Source organism: Fukomys damarensis, unplaced genomic scaffold (genome assembly GCF_012274545.1).
Source record: "Fukomys damarensis isolate Sample0158 unplaced genomic scaffold, DMR_v1.0_HiC HiC_scaffold_12, whole genome shotgun sequence".
In the NCBI taxonomy this organism is placed as follows: domain Eukaryota; kingdom Metazoa; phylum Chordata; class Mammalia; order Rodentia; family Bathyergidae; genus Fukomys; species Fukomys damarensis.
Window position 1 is genome coordinate 6,326,810 of NW_022900924.1, and position 10,792 is coordinate 6,337,601.

At 51.5% G+C, this 10,792-nt stretch overlaps 1 protein-coding gene across 3 annotated transcripts in view; it reads left to right on the forward strand.

The window, feature by feature from the left end:
• The window catches only part of Rab36 (RAB36, member RAS oncogene family), a 17,870-nt gene extending 13,392 nt beyond the window's left edge, over positions 1-4,478 (forward strand). Inside the window, exons 10-12 of one of the 3 annotated variants that reach the window (XR_004516756.1) lie at positions 764-883; positions 1,324-1,709; positions 2,893-4,478. Coding sequence is in view for 2 of the 3 variants with exons in the window: in XM_010603895.2 (XP_010602197.1) it covers positions 764-1,008 (245 nt within the window). In the remaining variant the exon portion in view is untranslated. The other 2 variants (XM_033762356.1, XM_010603895.2) reach the window with 2 other exon arrangements.
• Positions 4,479-10,792: the final 6,314 nt, after the last annotated feature.

A 10,792-nucleotide genomic window follows, 5' to 3' on the forward strand; every position in this document is an offset into this window, starting at 1 on the left:
ATATAAATTAATACAAATAATAACATTTTTAAAATAAATAATGAAAGAACGTGCAGTCCCTGGCACATGGTAGGTCCCAGAGGTTCAGGGGACTCAGGATTGGGCCCAGTGGCCCAGGGCAAGTGGGCACAGCAGGCATTTGGCTAGGTGCTGAGAGCTGAGGGTAGAAATGCTACCCCCACCACACACACCTGGCGGTTCCTGTGTCTGGTGCTCTCTGCTGCTCCCTCCCACCAGCTTCCCTCCTCCCCTGTGAGGACCCCTCCTCCTTTATCAGATTCACTGATGTCTCAGTGTAGGCCAAGTAGGACCACCCGTGTTCATGTTGGGTGTGGGAGCCTGGCTACCTCCTCCCCGACAGCTGGAGGAAGATGCTCAGACTCCACGTGAGGGCCAAGTGCACATAGAAGGTTACAGGAAAGCAGACACACGTCTGTCCTGAGCTCTGCCTGTCCCGGCACATGGCCCATAGTAGGTGCTCAGGAGCCAAGAAACAAAGGCTCAGAGGTCTGAGGAGTGGCTAAAGGCAGGCAGCCAGAGTGCGAGTGGGGCTGAGGCCAGGTGGGAAGCCAGGTTTGGAAAGGTCCTACCCCCAGCACCGTGCTGCCCCTGTGGGTGGGTGAGGCGGTGCCACGTGTTGCTGTTGACTGTCAAGGATGCTCTAGAAGGCGGCACACTTCAGCCTGGGGGGGCTACCCTGGCTCCGGCACCTACATGTGTCTTGAGGTGCAGCCGGGGTCACAGCTGTCTCGCGGGTCTCCAGGGGAGAATGTGAAGGCATTCTTCAGCCGTGTCGCTGCCCTGGCCTTTGAGCAGTCAGTACTGCAGGACCTGGAGAAGAGGAACAGCACCTGGCCCCAGGTCGGCGATGGAGACCTCATCCGTGCGTATGGGCATGGCTGCGTGGGCTGGGGAAAGACGAGACCAAAATCCACATCTTCCACCCTCCTATCACCCAGACCCTGCCATTTCATTAAATTGTTGCCCACTTTGGACCCTCTTCTGTGACTTGTACAGGCCCGTATCCTCCCTGGCTCCACCTTCCAGCTCAGACATCTTCCTGGGCCCTCCCTGTCCTCCATACAGCCTCCTCATGGGCCAAGCTGGACGTGCCAGGCTCTGCAGAAACATCTGGCTCTGGCTCTGCTAGCCTGGGCTTTTGTCCACCATGTTCTACCATCCAGAATATCCTTTGGGTCTCTCATCTTATCTAGGCTTCACACGATAGGCCTGGGAAGTGCCTGTCAGGATAGGGGTGCCCCCTGACCAGCGAGAGTTTCAGGATGCTTGACTGATGCCAACTTATTTTTCTTCTCTTTACAGGAATGGAGGAAAATTCACCTGAGACCCAGGAAAGCAAGAGGCCCTTTAGCCTAGGCTGCTGTTAGCTGGGCTGGCACCAGAGGTCCCCCACTTCCTGCACATGCATGGGCATAGGGCTATGACTATGGAGGGGTAACATGGAGCCTGTCTCCCTCAAGGTGGGGAGGGCCTGTGTACCCAGGTCTTGGCTACTTAGGTTTCACAGGGAGATTATGGACACTAGTGCACCCAGGATTGCCTGCTCAGGGGCCCATACAGCCTGCTAGTGAGGATACTGCAGTGATCTTCTGAAAGGCCAGTCCCACGTGCAGTCATTATCCAACCACCTACGGCCTTGAAAGGCTTCTGGCCTGCAAACTCAGCAGTGGCCCACATCCTTTGCCAAGGTACTGTTTCCCAGCAATCCTGGATGTGGCTTCAGAATCCTTCTCATTACCATGTTCCAGGCAACCAGGATTTGTCAGAACTGACCTGTGAAGGAAAGCCCGAGCTGTCCCACCTGGAAATGTTCTGTTATCAACAGGACATATAGTTGTGAGCGGTAGACCTTGAGGCTTGGTGTCCTTCAGGTTCCCTGGGCAGCCCTGTGTCTCTCAGGGACAATGGGCAAGAAGGTTTCTTGGTCCCCTCCTGACCAGGGGACCCTCTCTAGAATCTCTGAGCTCCCTATAGCCTTGGTTGGAGGGTTATGAAGGGCTGAACAAGTCAGTCGTGCCTCTGACCCGTCTGGAGGATAAATTTTCCTGGCCACGCCGAGATGAAGATCACACGGCCACACTTGGGTGAATCACTGTACACCCCCTTCCCTCGGCACTGCCCTACTGTGACCCCCGCCAGTGTGTACTGTTGCCTCTCCAGGCTTCTCTCCCACTGGCTCGCATATCTCTTAGGACTTGTGTAGTGATGTCCACACACCACTGGAGGACTGGGGACCCTTCAGAGTCTGGCATGTTCCCGACTGCACCATTCCTCTTACACAGCCAGTGCAGGCAGGGGTATCCTCCCCACCCAGCTCTCTGCCCAGAGGCTCTGCCCTCCTCTCTGCCCTCTGCCGCTTGTGTTGCTCCTCTGGGAGGGCTCCCCTGACCCCTCGTCACTGCCCCCTGCCGCTGTGGCCATGAGTCTGTGCCCACTCACACCCACCCTCTTGCCATGGGTAGGTGGGTACATCCAGCGTCCCTGTTTTCTTGGAGATGGTGAGCATTTTGGGGCAGCCTATGCCAGTCAGCACCCTTCTCCTAATGCCTGGCATGCCAGTTGTGCCCCATGAACGTTCACTGAATCATAGCAGTTGCCAAGTATCAGACAAGAACACTGGCATGTTCTGTTCATTATTTCTTTGCTATATTTTTAGCTCATATATATCACTTCTTTGTATAAATTGCATAATTTTAAAGTAATCGTGTGCTCAGTGTAAAAACGAGTACAAAGCATATAAAATACAGATTAGAAGTACCACCTCTGGTTGGTCCCATGCGACACCTAAGCCTGGTTAATAATTGGTACAGTTCTTTCTGGGATGTGTTTACCTGTGTGCAGAGCACTACATTTGTTACCTTATTTCCCCAGAGTGACCTTGTGCTGTGCATGCTGCCTGACAGACTGCCTTCCCCATGGACCACCTGGGCTTACACACAGCCGGCTCATTCCTTCACCAGCCACTCCGCTCTCCTTGACCTAACCGGCCCCATACACAGGTCATTTAGTTTGTGTTCAACAATTAGCTTTTACTGACAGTGCTGCCCTGGCCGTCTTTGTAGTGGTGGTGTACATTCAGGATTCCCACAGGAGGTCCTCCTGGCCTGGTCCATTGTGGGGGAGGGAGCATAGTGGGGTTGCGTTGGGGAGGACCAAGTTTTCGGGGTACAAACAGAATGGAAATGACCAGCCAACATGGGCTGGCTCCCTCCCCTCCCCCCTCACTCCCCAGGATAGCGGTGGGAGAAGGGAATGTGCTGTCCTGCTGTTACCAGCTTCTAGGCTGGACGCCCGGTGTGTCCTGTGCACCTAAACTAATTAAGTGGTAGTTTATTAAATTCTCCTGTTGCTCACTGTGGTGTGCCAGCCAGTTCCTGCAGCCCGTTTGACAGTAATGATCTCTCCAATTTCAATATTCAACTCAGAAGGACGGGAGACTATGGGCATCAGGGAAAAGTAAGGGACTCGATTCCCAGGCAGTTAGCACAGTGTTGCCTTGGTGTATTTGTGCTGCCTCAACTGAGAACCACACACCAGATGAACTATAACAAGTTTCTTTAGCTCATGGTTCTGGCGGCTGAGAAGTCAAAGAAGATGGTATCATCTGGCAAGGGTCTTCATGCCACATCATATAGCAGATGCACCAGAGTGAGGTCAAGAGGGAACTTGAACTCAAATCTTTGTAACAGACCAGTCTTGTGATAAATTACATTAATGCATTCGTGAGTTCGAAACAACTCTTAGTAGGCTACACTTTCCAACATTTGCATTGGGGGTTACGTTTCAACGTGTGTTTTGGACAGGGTCATGCAAACTATATCAAATAGGGATTTGTAGTCCAGTGGCAGAATGCTTGCCTGGCATGTGTGAGGCCCTGGGTTTATCCTCAGCACTGAAGGAAAAACAAAAAACCAAAACAGCAAGCATCATCTCAGAATCACTTTGGTGTAGTTCCTACCCTTTTCCTTTGAAACAAAGACATTCTCTTCAAGCATCTCACCATTCCACAGCAAACTTCGGGGCAGAGAATCTGTGAGTCTCATTCTGCAGGTCCAAGCGAAGCGACCCCTGGCACCAAGGTACAGCAAGTAACCACATCCCAGTGCTTCAGAAGCATCTTTTCCTTCTTCCCTGTCTATCCATTCATCCATCTGTTTGTCTCTGTTCTCCTGGAGACACCTTCCTGTCCCTGTCATACAGATGAGGAAAAACCAAGAGCTGAAAAGACGAGCTAGGTCTGACACCTTCTCCACATTCTTGGTCCCTCCTTTGCCTCTGCCCCACCTCAGCCTGGGATCGTACTCCACGTGGCATTACCCTTGGGGCTCTGTGTCCCTTACACAAGAGGGCCCCAATCAGGTGTTTCCTTCCAGGGCCACCCAAGATTGCCACTAGAACAGGGATTACTATCCTCAGTATTGTAAAATGAAATGAAAAAATAAAATTCTAAAATAAAACGGATGTCCTTGCATTGGCTCAACGACACCTAGTTGTCTTCAGGGTCCACCAGCCAGCCAAGCCTTCCCCAATCACAGCCTGCTCCCTGTTCCCCTTTGGTATCAGGCTGTCCCCCAGCCCTGCAGGCTCCACAGTGACCAGAGAAGGGTTCTCACTCTCACCCTCTTTCAGTCTTGGGTCTGGGGTGCCTGCCTGCTCTGTCCTCCCAGCTCAGCTGTGGGCCTCTGGAGTGAAGGGAAGGCCACTGGGATGGTTCCAACTCACACTTTAGCCTGGGGGATGGGTGAGATCCGCTCCCAGATGAACCTCACTCTTCAGAGTCCCAGGGTGGCTTTACCAGGAGACCTGAGATAACATCGTGTAGGCAACCGAATATAGAGGTGTACTGGTTAAATTCACAAGGTCACCATTCACGAATTCTTCCTCATTGCTGAGTTCTGAGAGCGCCCCGCCCAGCTGGTCTACATTTTTGCATTTATTCCTCCCACAGCCTGCACTGCAGGTGCTACATTTCACAGGTGAGCTGAGGGTCAGGGAAGGCCATGACCGCTGAGCCACACAGGTGCAAGCTGGGCAGTTCTGCCCAACACTCAGAGTTCTGGGCTCCCAGAGACACCTGGCAGACAGACAGACCCAGAAGAGATCACAGCAAGGACAAGGAGCAGCATGCGTGGTGCATGACTATAATCCCAGCACTGCGTGAGGCTGAAGCAGGAGGATTAAAGTCTGAGCCCAGCTAGATGCTAGTGAGTAGGGAGACTCTATCTCAAAAAAACATTTTTTAAGTGTTGAGGATGTAGTGGTTCAGTGTAAAGGGCCTGGGTTCAATTCTCAGTACTGAAAAATAAATAAAAATTTAAAAATAGGGTCGGGGATTTAGGTCAGTGGTGCCACTGCCTGCCTCACGACCCCAAGGTCTTGAGTTTGATCACCGGTACCCAAAACTTTTTTTAAAAATAAAAATAAAAGACTAAGGTGTAGCTCAGTGCAAAGGCCTTGTGTTTGATCCATAGTATCACCAGAGAGTGGGGGCAGGGGGAGAGGAGAACAGAGGTCCAGGGCATAAAAGGGCAGATTTCAGAAGAAACAGTTCTGAGAGGGTCCCTCTTCTGGGTTAGATGTATGGGTAGGCCCCATCCAAGAAGCCCATGGCTTTAAGCAGTACCCTAAGATAGGACCCCTTCTGGCAGCTCCCAGGCTCCTCTGCCATCTGCTGTGGTCTCCCCATATCACCTTCCATATGTCTAGCCTTCCCCTGAGGGAAGTTGACGGGCAGATGGGAAGTGTGACTGTCACACCGCCTCCTTCCAGGCAACACAGATCCTTCCCAGCCTCCTCCCCCTCGTCCAGATGCCTTCCCAGCATTCAGGGCCACCAGCCACCTGTCTGAGCCTATGTCCCAGGCGGATGCAGAGCTTCTGTCCCTGGGGTGCTGTGGGCAAGCCTTTCATTCAGCTTGCTCACCCTTAGTCTTCTAGAACACATGGTGGGCGGACTGGGAGGCAAAGCAGGCCTGAGGCTCCTTCCCCCACATGTGGGGGGCACTCCTGGCCTGAGGGTGCTCTTAGCCTCTTACTCCTGGAAGCTGGAGCCTGCACCATCTCACTGGCTATACCTTTAGAAACAAGATCATTGCATCTCATCTCAGCTCCTCCTCTCCCTGCAAAGGCTGGAAACAGCACTCAGGAGGCTCCACTGGGATCATACTGGCTGTAGGGGCCTCATCAATAAATGATGCTGCAGAAGGTAGGTAGAGTCGCAAATAGAAATTTATAAGCTTCAGGCCCCAGGCTTGGGAGCAGGGACCCACACCCTTGCTCATCCAGAACTGCTCATTTCTCACTGGCAAGGATATCGTACAGATGTTCACGGGGCGGCAGGCCTGGAGAGGTTTGCCCCAGCCGGGCACTGTGCAAGTGGGCAGGACTGGAGAACAGCTATCCGGATGACCTGTTTTCCGACCGTCGCCCGGCCTCCCCGAACTGACAGATGACAGATGATGGATTGGGAGAGGGTTCACACAGTCACATCTGCTTGAAGCATGCTTCCCCCAGCCTCCAGCTTGGACGGTGATGAGGGTATAGACAGGACAGGGAAGGAGCAAGAAAAGGCATCTCTCAGTCAGCCTTAAGTAAGTCTAAGAAGAAAACCTGCCAACTTTGTAATGCTCCATCTGATCATCTGCCTGATGCCACTGGTCAAGAACACTGATTTGGGACATAGGCAGGCTGTGTCTCTCATTTACTGCTGTGTGATGGGGTGATCGCCCCATTTCCTGATCCTCACTGGAATAATGGCTGTGAAGATGGAAAGAAGTTATCTCTGTGGAACTCCAGGCTGAGCATCTGTCCAAGGCTGGGTGCATGGGAACCCTGAAGACTGTGAGACTCTCGGGGCAGGGCCACTGGGCCCACTCACATGGCACCTTTGGATGAATTAGAAAAAAAACACACCTGTGTAGTTCTTCAAAAAGTGAGACATGGAATCGCCATATGGAGCCAGAAATTCCATTCCCAGATATGTCCCCCAAAGAACTGAAAATGGACTCAAACAAGTATACTGTCTTAGTCTAGCCCATTTGGCTACTATAACAAAATACCATAGCCTAGCTGGCTTATAAACAACAAAAGTTTATTTCTTTTCTTTTCTTTTCCTTTGCACTTCTCACCTCTGTAGTATAGAATTAAACCCAGGCCTCATTCAACCAGGAGAAGAGACTTCAGCCCTGTGTGAGGCAAATGTGATAACCACTGCACTATGGAAACCACTAGCCCTACGACTACAAACACCAGCTGTTCATCAGTTACGCTCCAGCTTCTGCCTGTGGTATTGAATGTTCCTGGGTGCTGCAGACCCAACTTCTGTCCACCTGACTCCTCCCTGTGGATGGACCACGGGCTCCGGAAGCCTCCCATGCGCAGCTCTGACTGCCTGTATCAGATGGCGTCCCACCGTTAGCCCCCATGGCTCGTCCTCCCTCATTCCCTACATTAAACCCATCTGCAAGTCCTATGAGCTCTATTTCCAGAATGGTCCTGCAGTCACCTCACTTCCACCACAGTCCTGATCACCAACATCCCCCACCTGGACAACTACCATAGACCTGGACGGCTCACCCTGCTCCCTGCTCTCACCTCCCACCTCTCACCTCCCCAACGCTCCACCCAACAGATTGCAAGTCATTACTGAGTGGTCTAATATGGCAGCCACTGTGGCTATTTCATTCTAAATTCATTAAAGTGAAACTAAAAATTCAATTATTCAGTAGACAAAGCCACATTTTAGGTATTTAGTAATCATACGGGGAAGCTAATGGCTGCTGAATTGTTCATGCAGATTGTAAAATATGCCCATTTTAAGTTCTATCAGACAGTGCAGGCTTAGAATCTTTTAAGAATCTTTTGCATTCAGAATGAAACCTAAACTTCTTACAGGTCTGGAAGGCCCTGCCTCACCTCCGACCTCACCCCCTACTGCCCACACCAGCCTCACGTTCTAACCTGGCTGTCCCTCAAACACACCGACAATGTGAAGTCTCCTTGCTTTGCCTATCTCTTTCCAGCCCACGTGTCACCTGCTCAGGGAAGCCTTCCCCAGACCTCGGCCTCCTCCTGGATTTCCCGAGGACACACACATCTCTGCTCTGGCCCAGCACTGGCTGCTTATCATTTACACACATGTGTGCATCTCTCCTGAGCTTTGCCACACACTCATGCTGAGCACTTAGGGACATAGGAAATAAAACAAATGGACTGAATCTTTGCAGAATTTAGATCTAGCTAATGTCCCCACAGGCCATTTAGGACAGATACCAAATAAAGAGTTACAGGGTGTTAAGTATACCTAAACTCTGTGTATCTCCTCACTCCTTGCTCCTCCTTGGGAGGGGAGGGGTGATTTAAAAAAAAAAAAAGTTCTTCAAGGAAGGAAAGAAAACAAGCAAGCTAGCTAGCTAGGTAGGTCAGCAGAAAGAGACCAGAGGCCCAGTGTGGGAGCTCTTTCAGGGAAGTCCCCTGGATGGAGTGTTTTGGGGTCCAGAAGAGGACCAGTGGGCAAAAGCCACTAGGTGAATGTGTAGCTTGCCCAATAAACCACTTGTTATGGCAAGAGAATGGAGCCTGCACATCCAAACTACACAGCTCAGAGCTTGTGAAATGAATTTGCTTGTGCATAAAATATTAAAAGCCAGGCACTGGCTAAAGCCTTAGATATTCAGCAGAAGTTCAAAGGCAGCCTGAGCAACATAAGATCCTGTCTCAAACTAAATAAATGAATAAATAAGATGGATCTGAGCTGGGGCCCGAGAACCAGAGAACGGGACATCTCATTGATAAACGAAATCCACCCCCACAAAAATACTCCTTTCTATCCCAGGTCTTTAGCGATCATATGGACCCTGATGAGCTCTTAGAAACTAAGAGATCTGGACTGGGGATGTAGCTCAGCAGCACAGGACCTGCTTGGCAAGCGGGAGGTCCTGAGTTCAATTCCAGTACCCAAAACAAACAAACAAATGAAAACGAAGGGACTCAGTCAGCAAGGAAACAAAAGTACTCCATCCTTGGGGGATTCCTTTTGCTGATAGCCAGGGAAGGAGGCCTGAGTTCTCATTTTGCCTGGCCCACTCACTAGGGGACTTGATCAGATTATCTGGAAAGGGCAGCTAAGAGTGATCAGGACCAGGATTCATTTCTTTTGCATACTCAGTGCTAACCAAGGGTTTTACCCATGCTAGGCAAGGGCTCTACCACTGAGTTACATCCCCAGCCCTGGTTGGGATTTATAACACCCACTTTAAAGGAGAGGCTACTTAAGATGAGAACATCGTTCATTATTGCACTGTCGGAATCCCTGCTCTTCTCTGTCCCACCAGCCCCAAAGTCAGGTTACCTCATTGCAGTTTCATCTCCTGCAAAGTGAGCTGTTTACAGAAGTCTGCTGGGAAAGGGAACTTGCCGCACAGATCAAAGCGTCCTGCAGAGGGCGGCAGTGAGCTGCGCAAATGCCACAGGGCCTCCAAGATGGTCTTCAAAGGTTCTTCGCCAGCATCAACCTTAATAGGCAATCACAGATGGAAACCCACAGGCCAAACATTCAGACATGTTTTGCGTAGCTCATCCATGCACTTTACCTACCCACTTAGCGCTCATATTTTATAGATGAGGACAGAAGTGAGGCCCAGATAGGGGAAAGGAACTGCCAATGTCACACAGCACAGATGTGCTTGAGGGAGACCTGAACTGGACCCACGCCAGCCTGGATGCTACCCCTGAGTTCAGCTGCTCCAGACTGAATGCCAGGGCACCCACTTTCCGTGGTACTGGAGCCTGGGGCAAGGTATGATAACCCTCCATATTCATGTAGGAACAACAGCTTTTGGAAGCAGATATTCTTGTTCTCATTTAAACTGAGGCATCTCAGGCATGGTCCGTACTCGGGTCCAGTTCTTAGGTTGTCAAATTCTGTTTTCTGGTCCCTCCACTCAGCAGCCTGGTTTGGGTGTTTTCATTTTGTATCCCTCAGATTCCTCACAGAGAGTAGCTCTGCTCTGGGTCACAGCTCTCTGGGCTTCCCTGGGGAACCATCAAAGACTGTTGCACTGCTCCCTCTAGGCTGTCTGTCTGGACAACCCTGCTGGCCAGCACTGAGAATGATTACCCCTTTAGAGAGAGATTAATCAGGTACGTTCTGAGTCAGACAGGAAAAGACTACACGGCTTCTTGAGCTCAGGGGAAACAAGGGGGCCCAACAATATACCCAGGATGCCTAGGACACGGGAATGGAAATGAGGTGCTGAGTGACCTGAGGGAGACATTCCCACTTAGTATCCAGGGCCTCCGTGACAGTCCTGTGTGGGAACTGTTGCCTTATCACCCACCCCAGGCTCACAGCACTGGAGCCTGTTGGCACCCGGGCTACTGGCATTGGAGACCTAGCCTGGCCCTAGCTGTCTCTCTGGGTGACCAGTTCTGTTCGGCACCTCTCTGGATTGGCCCAGTTAGGCACTCCTTGGCACACTCAGCCCTGACGCAGGTGAGTGGCAGGGCTGTGGGGAAATAAACCAGGTATTCTTGTTCCAGGTGCGCATAACTGGCCAGGCCCTCCCTTGGCAGGGTATCTCTGAACCAGTGAACCAGCTGTCCTTTTTATGAGCTAAGAGGGAACAGTCAGATTGGCCGCAGTCGGGGTCTGGGCTTCCCCCAGAGTACAGAGTAGAGAGGACAGCGGCTTGGTGGCGGTCATGGTAGTGCTGGGGTCCAGCCTACCGCCCCCCATTCCCACGTTGCCCCGAGCCCCGCTCCTCCGGCGCTGC